Raw genomic sequence first — 17,344 nt, 5'->3', positions numbered from 1 at the left:
TTTTAATATTCGAACAATTTGCAACTTGTATTTTGTCGCTTTATAATTTTGTCTATGATGAAGGATAAAATAATTGAGGTATCTATCGCATTAAAACATTGAGTTTAATTAACAAAAGTATAAAGTTAATTTATTTCATTCGTAATATTTCTTGTTAAATGAATCTCAAATAAAATGATGCCCAATTTAGATGTTACTTTAATAATCGGATACTTAGTGAAATTTTTGTAAAACTTTTGAACAGTTGTAAATTAAATATTCTTGTATTTGTATTCTTATATATTGGCTCTCCATCTTCATTGTATTTTTAAACAAATCATTCTTTAAAAGGTTCAAATACAAATTTTTATCTAATATTCCATCACTAAAACAAAGTTCATCAACACTAATTATTGAAATTAGCACAGTCCTATACTATTAGGCTTCAAATGCCATAGTTATTGGGTAGACCATTACATACCAACAGAACCAAATATATTAAATTTCGACTTTAAAAAAAATTCTTGAGTGAATGTAACTCAAGTTTACAACTCATCCACTATATTTGAATTCTGTATTGCCAAGTGTTCAGATATTAAAGGAATTATTTTATGAGAAGAATTATGAATTAAATACATATACTTGTTATATATATATACATTTCAATGCAATATATATTTCAATTACTTTATCTTTTATCATAGATAAAGTCATAAAGTGACAAATTAAAACTTGTAAAGTATCATAATATTAAAGTTATTACCTGTATGTCATATACATTTATCAATAAATACATTTTTTACTTAGCATAATCCTTTCAAGAGCTTTTGTAAGAATTCATATGATAGTCATCATCAATAGTATGATCAATGCTACAAATATTTATTTTAATTCAACATACTCTTTTTATCTAAAGGGCAAAATAACTATCAAAAGTGATGAATAGAATAATCAAATAATTCATTACCACTTCCTATCTCGTTTTAAGTTACTTTATTATAATTAAAGAAACTTACAAATGTTTAAACTAACAAAATTGTTATAATAAGATTATATCGTTCGGTTATGCTCACCTTTTATTCCTTGAAATTTGTCTAACATTTAATTATAGCAATTTGTGTTTGTTCCTGGGTTTTATAAGCACGTTATTTAGAAAATGAAAACTAAATTGCATATAACAACATGAAGTAATAGGGTTGAATGTAAATTTTAATTAGAATTGTTATATTAAATAATTAATTTCAAATCAAATATATTAAAAAATTTATTATGCAAATTATAAAAATATAATGCAAATGACGTACTGAATGTACATGTTAAAATTGTACAATGTTAAACATAAATTTGTATCAGAATTTAATTAAAATGACATATTGACAATGGGAATGAATTATTAATATATAATGATAATTGAAATTTGGTTTATTACCGAACTCTCTTAATATCATTGTCGATGGACATTAAATATAAACATTTTTTTCATTTAATTTAAAATAAAAGTAATTCCTTAGTGAAATTGCATTCTTTTATTTTTTATCATTTTACTATGTTAACTGTCTTTTGTTTTAATTGGTTGTAATTTATGTACTGTTGTTCAACAGTAGAATTACAATAGAATTCCAGAAGTTCAAAAGGCACAATCTTGCTTCAGAATTTACAGCAATATATGTATGTAACTGATAGCTTTGCTGTATTTTGTTGCAATACTTTTTCTAGATGAATAAAATTTTCTCATTTCAAATCGTAAACAATATATTGTAATTTTTATTTTCTTCTCAGATTATATGAAATTATTAAGCAACTAAATTCTGTGGTTCCTTAGATCAAAGGTATAACCGATTGCTTTGAAATTAAATTGTAATCAACATATTACGTTTATCGTAATGGTACCAAGGTAGATACTAATTTAACTCTTGTTCAACAATAATTTTAGAAAGTATCTTGAGCATTTCACGCAGTATTTTATATTCAAACATAAATTCTAATTAATACCAAATTAAAATAAAAGTTTCACAAATTTTTAATTATTCATTTAGTAGATATGTTTTTTTTAAATATAATTTACAAATAAATAGTCAAAATTAAATAAAATGTACTTATGAATCTGTTTGTAAAATTATTAAAAATTAAGTGTATGAACTGAGTGTATTATAGTATTCAATTATATTAACTTGAATTTTTAATATTAAATACAAAGGTACATAAATGCCTGTATAAACAAAATACATATGATATACTTTGTAAAATAGAGTTTTTTTAATCAATATAAATGGATAATTAACACATGAAACTATAAAAATGTGTATGTATTATATGTACACTATTGTGGGAACATCTCACTATTTTTACTCATTATTACAATGCTTAATTGAAAATGAGAACGCAGTTTTTATGTTTGATCTGCATTTCTTTAAATAATTTATTAGTAGAAGCTCGGTATAGAGCTCAAATGTGTGTAAAATGATTAAGTGAAATCAAACATAAGGTAATTGTTATTATTAAAAAATGAACACATGTAAAATGAGAGATTTTCTTTTCTAATTTACGTTTCACAAAGCTTTCATTATACACGGTATAGTTGCATAATATGTACATTTCTTTTTCTTCTTTTTACATAACATAACGTTATTTGGTTATTACAAAAAATGTTAATACATTTTGGTTCCAGTGTTCACGATTTCGAATGATATATTTACAGTTTGAAATCATAAAATCTCCTTGTTAAAAAAATTACATAGTACTGAAATATTTGGAATATTGGACATTGCACATAATGCATCTCTTTTTCATCAATATAATCGTGATTGTTTTACTACTATTTTGTTAAAAGAGAATTTTTGGTATAATTTTAATTCTTTTATATTACATCCATAACAAATAAAATAAAACCGAAAAAAAAAATGTTGAATACACTGAAACTAAGTTTCCTTGATTGTATGTGCAACATTTTCCATTTCTGTATGTATATGCAACATAGTACTTTATGGGACAAATAATTTTTTGCTTTTTAAATTTTAATTAAGGCCCCCGTTACATTCGGTTCAACTACTTTTACCACACACAAATAATTAGTTTTCATATCATGTTCGAGTGATGGTTTCTAAGTCATCACTTATTTCAAAGTCATAAACAAAATATGATGTCAATAAGCATTTTAAATATTATACTGTTTTTTCTTTGCGTGGTACAACTTTTTATTGTAATTATATCTTATATTTTGGCTAACATCATTTTGCAAGAGTGTATCTTAAAATAATATCTGATTTGATCAACCAAACAGTATTGTATAGCAAATAAGATAACTACTCTTTTTATGCATAGGCCACAAAGTGCACTATTTTATTTTTGTGCCTCCTTTTTTTTAGCAAAAGAATGGATTGATTTACATAATTTATAGAAAATAATAAATTATGTTATATCGTCTAATAGAAATGATCCAGTGAGTTTTTAAACAAAATTGTTTAACTTTTACGTGTCTGTTCTTTAATTCAAGTAATTATAAAAACTTTAGGAAAGAAAGACTAATTTACATGTGGTTTGATTTAATTTCACCTGCAATATTTTAATGATGTTTCAATTTTGCGCAACCATTCAGAATTGATTTGCTTTTTAATAACTATAATGTAGCAATAATGTTAATGATGTTAATGACAATAACAGTGATGGTGGTACATACTAATATAATATACGCAACAAAAGAGAAGCATTTAGAGAGTACCTTCAGGATTTGAATACAGACCTACTCTGTCACATATAATGATGCTACACTTTATAACAGATGTTCTCTATGTTTTCCATTTTTCCAGATATTTTTTGTTTGCAGACCCGTTCTGTACGACAGATGCTTTGTGTCATGATGATGATGAGTAATGATGAATAATGACGATAAAGTTAATGATGATAGTAGTGTAATAATAATAATAATAATAATAGTTGTAACAACAATAACAATAATAATAAAAGTAATGACGATCATTTACGTTTGCGTGGCATGATTAATTTCGGTGCTAAAAAATGACAGTTTCAATTTGAATAATAATAGAAATTATACAGATGATAGAGGGTGGTAGTAATACGAACATGTATAGAAATAAAGAGCAATCGTAAATTGCAATACAAAATTGGTTTAATAGAGTGATCATCGATCGATCTCTTAAATATTTTGCAGGGATTCTTCACAAGTTTGGGAATAATAATAGAATAAGATAATAAAATTACTAATCAATAATAACATAAGGCAATATGTGAAGGATTTGGCCACTGTAACTGGGCCTTGATAGCATCTGATGCCATTCTCGAAACTCTTCGTCAGGTTGGCTATACACATTGTTTACACCATTAATCTCTGACATTCCCTCCTTTTCTTCCGACTTCTCATTTAAAGTAGAAGTTAAAGATGATAGTTTTGGTTGGAAGTTTCCATTCAGTCCTTCTACATACTGCGTGTGTAACCTTTCTATGTCTTCAGTTGTAATTTGTCTAGGCGGGTACTCGATATTGTTTTGATCTTCGGTTGGTTCGGTTTCACTTTCACCCCAATCGATCGAACTTGGATCTAGAGGTGGTAACTTGGCCAGTATTTCTTCAACTGTTAAATCTTGAGACACCTGCGATTGAGGAGTTTTTGGAAAATTTGTAACTGATTTTTCTTTGTACACTACACCTGATTCCTGACACTTAGATGGTACATCATGACAGTTTTCTGAAGGTTTTAACCGATTATCCGACGAGGTTACAGAAACTGTATTCCTATGGGACGAGTTGTTCTGAGTACAACGAAGGAACTTGGATACTTGTTCATTGCTATTTCTCAGAATATCGTCCACGCTGGGTGATTCTACATTTTGACTAGGTAGAGCACTTGAATTAATGCTAGAATTGGTGCCGCGTGCCCGCAAATCAGCCAGCAGTTCTTGAGTTGTTTTTAATTTAGGATTTCTTGAGATACTAGCTAGTTTTTCTTTCACGCGATCTTCTAAAATCGGTTGCTTCTTCGTGGATTTACTGCCTTTTTTTCTACCACGCTTCTTTGGACCTGAATCGTCAGGATCAGTGGAAGACTCCACAAAATGATCAGAGATTCGTTCTTTAAATGTGGGGCTAGGCACTTGCAAATTTAAATTACCACTTATGTTTTCGCCATTGAGACGTTGCTTTTTAACAAAGGGTTCACTTTCGGTAATTAAGTCTGAATCAAGGTGTTGACAATTATGTTGGTCATTAAAATCATCTTTTCGAAGGCGTTTATTTGAACTGTGAGTTCGTGGCACTGCTTCTGTCGTATGATTTTGGCTCGATGAACCAAGCATAGATGTCACATCGGAACTTGTTTTGTGGTTACTGGTCACAGTAATTGACTGCTTATTTGATGATGCATTAGGAGAATGTGAATTATCACTATGCACAGATAGAGCTGGGCTAAGCACCTGTAATGGGATCGTTAACAATAATATAGAATACATATCATACTATGTAAAGATGCTACCACTTAATCACTTGCACTAGAAAAACGTGCTACACACGTGGTAATCTATCTACGGACCAGTTAAAAACAATATGCTACACATATTATATAACATCTCTTCAATTCACACAATACAAACTGGACATATTATTTTTATTAATGTGTTTTTTGTGACACATGCAATTTGTAGATAATTTGTAAAAAAATTTGAACAGAAATACAGACAGATCTTGGTAAGTTAAAATCAAAGAAAATAAAAAGTATTTTAAGTTATAGAGGTTTCTTCTTATTAAAGGCTAAACTTATCAATGCTCAGAGAACCAATAGTACCTTAAATTTAAAGCCATTTTATCTGCACATGGGTAAATATTAGTAATGACTAATTGACATATAGTGACCAATCATTTGCTTGAATTTTCTAAATTAAGTTGTCGAATAATTTAAATTTTTTAAGTAAGAGGGATAAATCTTATATGATGTTCAAGTAGTCTATGAGATTTTTAACATGTTAAGTCCCAGATCAGTCATTGATGACTAATAATATATCTAAATATCATTCTCTGATATAAAATGAACGATTTTACGATGTTTCTGAGAAGGAATAGCAACAAAATTTGAAATTCTTCGTATCATAGAAAACAATGAAATGAAATGTTATATAATGTAAATTAACATAAAAGAAATAGTGAAATAATGTTTAGACTACTGACAATTTTGTGTTTTTCGAATTGTGAAGGTCAATTTATACAAATTTATGTTATAGAGACTAAGTACACACACAGTTGGAAACAACTTCTGCTTACTTTTTAAATTATTAAGGATTTGCAAAGGGAAACAAATAGAGGCTTCAGACTTAAAGTGGTTTAAGTTATAGGAATTCAACTGTACTTGTAAACATTATAGTCCATTGTACAATTGTTTGAATAATTTGATTAAATGCAGTCACCAAATGGCTGCCAGTGCAAGCGATTAAAGTAAAATTGAAATTGACATGTCTACTACCAAACATGAATATAACGAATAATGAATTATACATATTAAAGAATATAAAATTTGTATAACTCACTCTGAGAGCAGTGGTATCCCTCAATAATGGACTTTGAGGTTTTAAACCTCTTAGTGCTGGACTTTGTGGTTTAAAGCATCTTAATGCAGGACTATGTGGTTTGGCTCCATTGAGAGCAGGTGGTGCTGTATCAGCTGGGGTAGGTTGTGGGGTAGAGTGAGCAGATGGTAAAACCATATCTCGCCAGCGCCGTACCAAATCTTTTGCACGCTTAGCCAAGGCATCATTACTTGTCTTGCGTCGAAGTTCATTAATGTGTTTTCCAAGCCTTGTAATCTAAAGTAATTAAAGTTATTTCCACAATTACTTAGAGGAAATAATGAAATAAATTAATTATTAGAGATAAAATTAGTTAATAGCAATAATGCAATGTAATAAAAGACTACTTATATTACAGTACAAATACATTTGGTAAAATTTATATCAATATATTTGTTGCATCATATACATAGAATTTTTACCTCAAGCAATTCCTTAGTGATCGTCGTCTTTTCCAGGGCCGTAATGACATCCACAACAGCTCCCATATCGATGACCTACAAAATTAGGACAACTGTGACATCGTAAAAAAGTTCCTCTCTTATAAGTATCAACATATTTTTATTATTACTTTATCTTTCTACAGGGTAATAGTTGTCTTAAATTATAATACTTCTTTGGTGAAATGATGTTTCATAACTATTTTACTGATTTCATATAAGGTTTAAGATAGTTTTGTAAAGTATTGTAATTCTTATATATCTTTTAATTATACCGATGTATGTAATATTTAAAAACTTCATAAATAAATCATATATCTTGTTATATTATACTTTTCTACTAAAATTCATAAGAAATTATTATATGGTATTTATTGTTATGTGTTAATTGTTTTATGACTATTATTAAGAATAACAAATATATAATTAACCATGTTTTTATTTAAGACAAATTTTGTATTTATTTTTTTTACATATTCTTATCTATTGTACAATTATAATTTTATTATTTTATTATTACTTAAAATATTTTTATAGAGTTGAACACAATGATAAAAAAGCATCCAATTTAATATTTAAAATTCCTATCACATTGATGGATATAAAGTTTTCAGACTTTGGCAAATTAATTTCTACATTATTTATCAGTGCCTAGACTGCATCATTCTTTAAGATCAGTTATCACTTGTCTAACAGTGATATGTAATGTTAAGTATTTGTATTTTTACAATAATACATAGTTTTTTATTTTAATCGTTTTAAGAGTATTACTTTTAAAATAAGAGATTAAATTATATTATTTAAAAATGCTATTGTTACTATTGATAGGACCATATTGATTTAATTTTAAGATTTATATTGTATTAATAAGTAAGATCATATTGCTTTAATTGGCAAGATAAACTGTTGATAATAGTACAATTACATTCGATTTTTACATGCAAAATGCAATAGTCAACACGTGTCCGTGGGTATCTTTTAAATATGGGACAAACGGTACATCTGACTCATACTGATGTTAACAATTTTTATTGAAAGATATTAATTTCGAACATCGAAACGGCGATCGGGCCAAAGGTACAAAATATTTTCACGAAAAAATTTTGATACAATTGAATGCAATCTTATTTCCGAAGACATCTGAAACGTACAATGTTAATTAATTGTTTAAGTGTATGAAGGTATAAGGACAATATGTAAGTATTACAAATACTATACTCGTGTAACGAAATAAAACCTCGAGGAAAATCTAGAAAGAAAAGGAGAGAAAAAGAAGAGTGGTGTTTCAAGATCTCTTCTCGATGTTGTACAATTCGTTGCAATATTAAGGTTATGCTCTAGGTAGTCGACAAACGCGTTTACGTTCGACGTACACACATTCGTGCATAGACAAGATTCGCCGCCTGGCAGCGTACGTACACACAGGAACATATTACTCACTCACACGCGGAGCCGCCGCTACACTACATTCTTAGTGACTCTCGCGCACGCCACTGGTACAGGCACACGGCGCACGGCGCACGGGGGATCGAGAGTGGCCCGATAGCCGTTTGCGTGAGCGGACGGATGGCGCATCGCGGATTCATTCCGCTACTTACATTGTATTCCTTGTCAAGAGATTTCAACAATCTTTCGGTGAGCTCGGTGCAATATCTCTGCATCGGGGGGGCACACTTAGGGCCCTCGCGGGGAGATTAGGTTAGCGGAAAATCGGCTCCACGCGTACGAGTGTCACGAATACGAGAGCACGGGGGGACTTGCAATGGCGACTACTGAACTGTGCTCCGCTCGCATGCCCTCCCTGCCTCCCAAGTGCCTCCTAGTCGCAGCCCATGCATCGTCCCTAGCCCCACGCCGCCTCATACTGCGAAGCAAGCGCTACTAGCTCCTCTCGTGGTTGGACGAGACTCCTCACCATTACCACACCTCCCTTCTATCCCCACCACCTATCAAATGGCGCTTCGCTCGAATTTTAACTTTTCATAGTTTATTCAATTGCTAGTCGAAATTCTTACTCGAAGTATTAAGTAAACTGATTCAGCCAAGGAAATGGTTAGTCTTGAAAAGCAATGTTGTATCTGTTTTATTGACAATTAACTTAGTTGTAAAGTAACCTTAACCCTCCTTAAGAAAAGAAATTATAAGTGAAATAATTTATCCAATCGATCGTAAAGTCAATTCAAAACTAATATATTAGGTCTTTAATTGGAATCGAAATATATACTACATATGCCTGATAACAATGTTCTGATTATTAGGGTTCGAGTCAAAATTAAAAAAAAAAGAACTAGAATTTATTGGAATCACGTAATGGTAATACGAATAGCAAAACGTCGAGATTATTTAACAATAATATTTATTTTTGATATATATTATATTACTCTATAACCAACCATTTTTACTTTATGGACCTATTCATTTCCCGATAGCTTACTCTTTACAGCTGTTCTGTCATAATTTCCTCGGTTTCACTTGTAAACACTTTGAGACTTTGGTATGTTTACGTTGGCACTCTTTGATTTACAAATATCTTTAATAATAAATTTGAAGCTATTTGCGAAACAAACTGTTTTAATTAAAAATTAACTTTCGTTTTAATAATTAAATTACTTATTTTTCATAAATAAAATTGGAATATACGTCTATGAGAGTATTGTTAACATATGGGCAGTGAGATGAACTATAAAAATTGCATAAATTTTATATTATCAACGTAAGAAAATAATATAACTATACAACTTCTTTCATTTATATGGCGGCTAAAAATGGTCCAATGAGTAAAGAAGATTCTGGATCATTTTTGGAGAAGTTTACTAGCTAGAAACTTTCCCCTTCTTCATGATATGACTGCGCGCGCACTGCTTAGATCGCCCAACGGAGCGACAGAGCGACTTTGACCTTCTGAAATGTCTAACTTACAATCAGACTAACCTACGAATGATATGTCACATGAAGCGCTTTGAAATAACAATGCTTTGATACTAAACAGATCATGGTATAGTATAAAATAGGTTACTAGTTCAAGGATTAAACTATTACTTATTGAATACTTTATTAAATTTCCAGAATTAATTTCGATACATGTAACTAATGTTTCGAATATTTTAATTAAATAACATACATATTTAATACATCAGAATACGAAACATGCATTACAATACAGACCATACAATAGACTACTTTGAAATTTAAAGGATGTATAAGATGTATGTAAAGAATGTATGGGATACATTAAAATATCCAAAAAAATGCAATATATGTAATCATACCTGCATATTCTACACATTTGGATCGATTTTAAATATCATAAACATAAAATTATGGAGTATTAAAATATTCAATATTTTACTGACTAAATATGCATACATGTTGTATATTTTTAATATTTTAATTTGACATTGATTCATTTCATTAATGTCTTATACACTCTTGATATTGTAATGTATTATAGTGTATACTGTATAATTTTTATATTCTAATGTATTGTATTCCAAAAGGGGATTTGAGATTTTGTTTTTTCAAATACTAATAGTATGGAAAACACCCAGTTTTTTAATTTTAAATGGACACTCCCGTGTGCACTTGTGCATATGAAATGAATGTAGTGTTGAGTTAGTAAGCCTTTATGTTAAGGCAGATACTTCTTGATAAATCATATCTGCAAACATGGGGTTTTTGCCACAATGTTAAAAAGTCAGTAGGCTTTTTTAAAAAATCAGCAAGTAAATCAATCTATACAGATACACATTAATACTTGTAATTACACAGTAAAGTAATAATTATCAATATCTTGTTATGGTTCAATATAGTGGCATATATTACAATTAATCCTGAAAATAGCATTAATTCGAGTTAATATATAATGCTTATGGATCCTTATATTAATAATGTACATTATGCTTTATCTACCACAAACTATTGAGAGCACTGTCATTTCATAACAACTGTGCAAACTATTGCATATGTATTGAATTAATTTAATAAATAAGAATCCAATGCTAGAGTTAATAACGCATTTTATATTCTACCTATCACAGAATTATTCAGAACCTTGTAATTTCGTAGCGACCATCGAACTCGTATAGGTTATATAAAATTAACTCTGAAAATACGAGATATATCTAATATATAATAATTTGATCGTTGTATTAATAATCTATTATATACATTACACGTTATAATCTATAGTCAAAGCATTATTCGTTTCATAGCGATTCATGTGTCTTATCACTTATAGGTTAGAATGTTAGATATTTTGGGAAGTTAAGTAGCTCCATCTGTAATCACGTATGTTGAACAGTTGGATAACATAATGATGAAAGACGCCATTTATCTATTAAAAAGGCGGTAAAGTTATTCAAATATAAACAAGAAATTTCGGTACTCTACTGAGATCACTCTTTTCCAAAAAAACCGTCGATATAATCACTCTTTGGTTTATCAATACATGTGATCAGCGGTGTATGTAAACATGCCAAAGTCAGAAAAAAAAGCAAACTGTCTGCCACATGTCTACTCTTAACCTAGTAAATATGGCCTACAGTAGACTGGAAAAAGAGAGGGACAAAAACACTGAACTATATTATTAGTATAGTTTAATGGATAAAAAGGAGTATGTTGTCCCGGGTATGCTATTAGAAGACTCATCAATAAAGCTATCTAGCGAACCTTGATTTAGACCTTTTACTTTAAACCTTCATTTCAAACTTCAGACAAATAGAAGTCAAAATCCTCCAGGTACATTTGTTACACTATAATTATACATATATTGCACTTAACTTTATAAAAGTAAATATCTTTTATGATCTGAATATGTACCTACACTGGTAACTTACTACTAAATTACTGTTTATAGAAACCTACGTCAGATAATTATCAGTGTTATTACATACTCATCAAACTTATCAAGGAGAGCTAAAATTTATACGAAAACAGTTTTGTAGTTTGTTAGTTACCGAGAATTTAAAAATAACTTTGACAAATATTTGAAACCAATTGAAACCTTGGAGAAACTATTCAACCTTGCGAGATGGCGCTACAATCCACCACGAACAACTGATCTTCTAGAGGATCACTAGATCAATGCCACGAACGTCAGTCATACGTCACAGATCACAGAGTAGAATAACAGTACAATAGAGGTTTTGTGACAGCACTAATACTGTCATAGAATCACGAAACTTTGAGTCTTGAGAATTAAATATATATATCTAACCTTGATTATAATTCGTTATGCATGTTTAGACATACATATGTACATATGAAAAGATTAACATTATGATATTTCTATAAATTGCAAATCGTTTGAGTTCTTAACGATAAATGTTACACCACATGAAAAATGGATGCATCAAGTGATTCAAGTTTATATAGGTTAGAAGGAACAGATAAAAATCAAGCAGGAGGCTTAATTATTCGTAAAAAGCCTTCTGATCATACATTTAAAAAACCTCAGATATCTGTTTTGGGCCTTGATAAACTCGCGAAACGAAAAAGGCAAGAAAATGCACAAGAGCAGAGTTCATCAAAGCCTCAGTCAAACTCACAAAAGTCGGAGAATAAAGGGAGAAAATACCGATCTTATGCGGAGGAAACACCAACTCATACTGGTGGAGTAAATTCCGAAGCTCAACAAAGATTAGAAACCCGATTGAAACACCAACGATTAAGTGCACAAGATAAACATCACAGACATGGTCACAAAGATCGTAGTCATGACAGTGATGGAAGAAGAGATAGAAATAGAGAAGCAGATAGAGAAAGTGAAAGAAGTAGAGGTAGAGGTAGCGTAAGACAAACACCTTTAAGATTCAAAGATGAACCGCAAACCCCAGTATTCAAAACAAAGGTAAATAAAAAAATCTTCCTAATAAATTATATACTATGACACAATTAAATAAAAAAGTAATAGTAATTTGCATTTAATTAATGTAAATAATTGTATGCTACATAAGAGATAATTTTTGTTCAATCATTATAGGATCCAACATCCAAAAGCAATTGGGACGATGACGATGACGAAGAACCAAGAAAATCAAGTTGGGACCATCCCACGCCAAATCTTTATAGCAGTAGAGACGGTCGTGATAGTATTAGAAGTGAATTCACACCTTCGTATAAATATAACTCTTGGAATAAAGACTACAAGCCCAGTGGTGCTACACCTATGGTAGATGGAGAAGAAAAAGAATTATGGGAAGAAGAACAACAAAGGTATTTGTTATTATAATGCTATAAATAAATATACTTTTATCTATTGCGCTAATTAAAAAGTAAATATTTGTATTTAGATTAGACAGGGAATGGTATGCTTTAGACGATGGAGAAAATCATGCATTTGCTGATGTATCGGAAGAATATACACGTAAGAAGGAAATGGAACTTGAAGCAAAACGACAGAAACGGCTTTCTGCGCAGCAACGACAAATAAATAAAGACAATGAATTATGGGAACGTAACAGAATGTTAACATCTGGTGTCGTGAGTTCGCTAGACCACGATGATGATTTCGATGATGAAGGAGAAACTAGGGTACATCTCCTAGTTCACAATGTTGTCCCACCATTTTTGGATGGTAAAACATTTTTATTGCATTTCATACTTAATCTTATGTTTTATCTTGTGTTATTTGAAGTAAGAGGAATATAATACGTTAAGTTTTCTAGTAAAGAAAAATAGAGAAGGTACTATAATATTAAAATTATATGAAATTGGCTAGGTCGAATCGTATTTACTAAGCAACCAGAGCCAGTAGTTCCTGTACGTGATCCCACTTCTGACATGGCCCTTGTAGCAAGAAAAGGATCAGCGTTGGTACGAGCATATCGCGAACAGAAAGAGCGACGCAGAGCTCAAAAGAAGCATTGGGAACTGGCTGGAACTCACATTGGCAATATTATGGGTGTTCGTAACAGAAACAAAGAAGATAAAGAAGATCCAGGGCAAGAAACTGATTTTAAAGCTGGTCAAAAATATGCCCGTCACATAGGAGCTGACGAAGTTACTGGGGAAGCCAAATACAGACTGATTCAAAATCAAAGGAGAAGTCTCCCAGTATTTGCTGTACGTCAAGAATTATTAAACGTTATCAGAGAAAATAGTGTAGTAGTCATAATTGGAGAAACTGGCAGTGGAAAAACTACACAATTGACACAATACCTTCACGAAGATGGTTACAGTCGTTATGGAATAATTGGATGTACGCAACCTCGAAGAGTAGCAGCTATGTCCGTGGCTAAGAGAGTTTCGGATGAAATGGCTACTACTTTAGGAGATAAAGTTGGTTACGCTATCCGTTTTGAAGATTGTACTTCGAAAGATGTACGTGTTATATTTTTAATTTTAATAGTAGCGCGCTAACAAACTTAATTAAAATATAAAGAAATTATAATTTGGAAAAAAGTAAAGGATAGAGTGGTCCTAAAATAATTCGTATTCTTCTTTGTAGACTGTTATTAAATATATGACTGATGGTATTTTGTTAAGAGAAAGCTTAAGAGAAGGAGATTTGGATCGATATAGCGTTATTATTATGGACGAAGCTCATGAAAGATCTTTGTCTACTGACGTCTTATTTGGCTTGCTCAGAGAGGTAAGTACTTAATTTTTAATCCCAAGAAGACTAAGCTCTTTAAGTTGTGAAAGAGTTAACTTGCAATACTTCAATAAGATAAATTTATATATTTTTAATTTTTTATACTTTTTAATGTTTAAAAAAATGTTGTAGGTTGTAGCTCGTCGACATGATTTGAAATTGATTGTAACATCTGCTACAATGGATTCAAGCAAATTTTCAGCATTCTTTGGAAATGCTGCAACGTTCCAAATTCCTGGCCGTACATTTCCTGTTGAAATATTACATGCCAAAAATCCAGTCGAGGATTACGTAGATGCTGCAGTAAAACAAGTGCTACAAATTCATTTGCAACCACGTTCTGGTGATGTATTAGTTTTCATGCCTGGTCAAGAAGATATTGAGGTCACATGTGAAGCGTTAAAGGAACGTTTAGCGGAAATAGAATCAGCTCCTCTACTGTCTATTTTGCCTATTTACTCCCAGTTACCTTCGGATCTACAAGCCAAGATCTTTCAACGTTCAGAAGGAGGCTTGCGAAAATGTGTTGTAGCGACAAATATAGCAGAAACTTCATTGACTGTCGATGGAATTGTATTTGTTGTGGATTCAGGCTACTGCAAATTAAAAGTCTATAATCCACGAATTGGCATGGATGCTTTACAGGTGTATCCTGTATCTAGAGCTAATGCCGACCAAAGAGCAGGAAGGGCAGGACGTACCGGTCCTGGCACCTGCTTTAGATTGTATACGAGAAGACAGTATTTGGATGAATTGCTACTAACCGGAGTTCCAGAGATACAGAGAACAAATTTAGCAAATACTGTATTGTTACTGAAGTCTTTAGGTGTCCAAGATTTACTAGCCTTTCATTTTATGGATCCTCCACCTCAAGATAACATATTAAATTCTTTATATCAATTATGGATTTTGGGTGCACTGGATCACACAGGACGCCTAACACCTTTGGGACGACAAATGGCAGAATTTCCTTTAGATCCTCCTCAATGTCAAATGCTGATAGTTGCTTCTCAGCTTGGTTGCACCGCCGATATCCTCATTATAGGTATGTATGTTTATGAAGTACACAGCACTGTTTCGTTATTACATTCTTATATTTAAAATATTCTTGAATTTTCTTTTTATTATTGTTCTTCTTTGCATTAAATTTATTGAGAGTTTAATGGGTGTTCAGGTCAGGTAGATCTAACTCCACCGTTTACATCTATTGTAGCTTTACCTGAATATTTTTATGACTCTATCCTCTCATACATTTTTGCTTTATATCGCATTACAGCTGGTTCTATACTTTTTTCATTGCTTGTTGCATACTTCTATTCATTTCTGGTATCTCTATTAGGGATGCTATTAGTCTTGGGGCTCGCTGGATCCCTAGTAGCTCGGGTACCTCGGGGTTGCTAAACCCGTACTGTAGTTACATTCAAATATAATGTTACCTACAGCCCCTGAGGGTTTTTCACATTATATATTTATTTATTTTACAAACTGTAAAATATGTTTCGTTAAGTTCGCAAAGACTACACATCCCATCCTCAAAGAACTTGATGAGTAATAATTATACAGAGTTACAATATCTCTTCCAGTGTCAATGTTATCGGTACCATCGATATTTTATCGACCAAAAGGACGCGAGGAAGATTCTGATTCAGCAAGGGAAAAATTCCAAGTACCCGAGTCTGATCATTTAACATACTTGAACGTGTACAATCAGTGGAAAGCGAATGGTTATTCTAGTTCATGGTGCAACGATCACTTTATACATGCAAAGGCAATGCGTAAAGTAAGAGAAGTTCGACAACAGCTTGAAGAAATCCTAAAACAACAAAAGATGGAAGTTGTGAGCTGTGGCACTGATTGGGACATTGTACGGAAATGTATTTGTTCTGCATATTTTCACCAAGCAGCTCGTTTAAAGGGTATTGGCGAATACGTTAATTGTCGTACCGGGATGCCTTGCCACCTTCATCCAACTTCAGCTCTGTTTGGTATGGGATTTACACCGGACTATGTAGTGTATCACGAGCTTGTGATGACTGCCAAAGAGTACATGCAATGCGTCACTGCCGTCGATGGACACTGGCTTGCTGAATTGGGTCCTATGTTCTTCAGCGTGAAGGAAACTGGAAGAAGCGGACGTGCAAAAAGACGCAAGGCAATGCAACATTTGCATGAAATGGAAGGACAAATGAAGGAAGCCGAAGAAGAAATGAAAGCGCGCGCACAAGAGCAACTTGAACGAGAGCAAGCTTCTATCAGGAAGTAAGTTGTTTTCTTAATTTTTACTTTCTTTCACAAAGTTGCATTATCTTGTTTACAATTGCATTGTTTCGTTTATAGAAAAGAAATATTGACACCGGGTATCAGAGAACCAGGAACACCAGCTCCTTACCGTAAGACTCCAGGTAGATTAGGGTTGTAATCATACTCTTAAAATGTGTAAATATAAAATGTAATGTACGATAGAAATTTGTAGTAATTTTACAAAGTAGTCACGTCAATTGTTAAGCACTGATTTATATTAAATGTTTTGCATAGACTCTCTACATTTTTTTATTGTTCTTAATTTAAGTATAACATACTCTATTGTTATGTATTCTAACAAGTACTTTCTGTATAAATATGAAGGTGAATTTTTCATAAAAAAAAAATGTAATTTCATAATAAGGTTATTTTTCAAACAAATTTTTCAATTATAGAAAGTGTAAAATTACAATGTATATGCAGAAAATATAGAAGAATTTAAAAAGAAATAAAATAATGAA

At 31.4% G+C, this 17,344-nt stretch overlaps 2 protein-coding genes across 5 annotated transcripts; one reads left to right on the top strand and one right to left on the bottom strand.

Moving 5' to 3' along the window:
* Positions 1–1,230: 1,230 nt before the first annotated feature.
* Positions 1,231–9,015, bottom strand: LOC128875417 (mediator of RNA polymerase II transcription subunit 26). 4 transcript variants are annotated; one of them, XM_054120985.1, is made up of 5 exons: positions 8,207–9,015; positions 7,120–8,128; positions 6,971–7,045; positions 6,510–6,785; positions 1,231–5,405 (listed from the first exon to the last, which is right to left on the bottom strand). In XM_054120985.1, the coding sequence occupies exons 3-5, from the start codon at positions 7,034–7,036 to the stop codon at positions 4,197–4,199; spliced, it is 1,551 nt and encodes a 516-aa protein (XP_053976960.1). In that variant the 5' UTR covers positions 7,037–7,045; positions 7,120–8,128; positions 8,207–9,015; the 3' UTR covers positions 1,231–4,196. The 4 variants fall into 4 exon arrangements, with proteins under 4 accessions (XP_053976960.1, XP_053976961.1, XP_053976963.1 ...); XM_054120986.1 differs by having other exon boundaries at positions 8,226–9,015; XM_054120988.1 differs by lacking the exon at positions 7,120–8,128 and having other exon boundaries at positions 8,429–9,015.
* Positions 9,016–11,938: 2,923 nt separating this feature from the next.
* LOC128875415 (pre-mRNA-splicing factor ATP-dependent RNA helicase PRP16) lies at positions 11,939–17,310 on the top strand. The gene is made up of 8 exons (XM_054120981.1): positions 11,939–12,836; positions 12,969–13,201; positions 13,279–13,562; positions 13,707–14,308; positions 14,436–14,579; positions 14,715–15,627; positions 16,166–16,841; positions 16,920–17,310. The coding sequence occupies exons 1-8, from the start codon at positions 12,330–12,332 to the stop codon at positions 16,999–17,001; spliced, it is 3,441 nt and encodes a 1,146-aa protein (XP_053976956.1). The 5' UTR covers positions 11,939–12,329; the 3' UTR covers positions 17,002–17,310.
* The last annotated feature ends 34 nt before the right edge of the window (positions 17,311–17,344 follow it).

Source organism: Hylaeus volcanicus, chromosome 4 (genome assembly GCF_026283585.1).
Source record: "Hylaeus volcanicus isolate JK05 chromosome 4, UHH_iyHylVolc1.0_haploid, whole genome shotgun sequence".
Classification (NCBI taxonomy): Eukaryota; Metazoa; Arthropoda; class Insecta; order Hymenoptera; family Colletidae; genus Hylaeus; species Hylaeus volcanicus.
The sequence above is the reverse complement of the archived record's forward strand: the minus strand, read 5'-3'. Positions and strand labels throughout refer to the sequence as shown.

What these genes read in the sequence shown, in the direction of transcription:
- LOC128875415 (XM_054120981.1), top strand. Translation starts at nt 12,330, where the DNA reads ATGGATGCATCAAGTGATTCAAGTTTATATAGGTTAGAAGGAACAGAT. An exon ending in CCCCAGTATTCAAAACAAAG is followed by an intron (nt 12,837 to 12,968) that starts GTAAATAAAAAA and finishes CAATCATTATAG; the next exon opens with GATCCAACATCCAAAAGCAA. An exon ending in AAGATTGTACTTCGAAAGAT is followed by an intron (nt 14,309 to 14,435) that starts GTACGTGTTATA and finishes TCTTCTTTGTAG; the next exon opens with ACTGTTATTAAATATATGAC.
- LOC128875417 (XM_054120984.1), bottom strand. Translation starts at nt 8,649, where the DNA reads ATGCAGAGATATTGCACCGAGCTCACCGAAAGATTGTTGAAATCTCTT. An exon ending in CTCTTGACAAGGAATACAAT is followed by an intron (nt 7,046 to 8,586) that starts GTAAGTAGCGGA and finishes CTAATTTTGTAG; the next exon opens with GTCATCGATATGGGAGCTGT. An exon ending in TCACTAAGGAATTGCTTGAG is followed by an intron (nt 6,786 to 6,970) that starts GTAAAAATTCTA and finishes TAATTACTTTAG; the next exon opens with ATTACAAGGCTTGGAAAACA.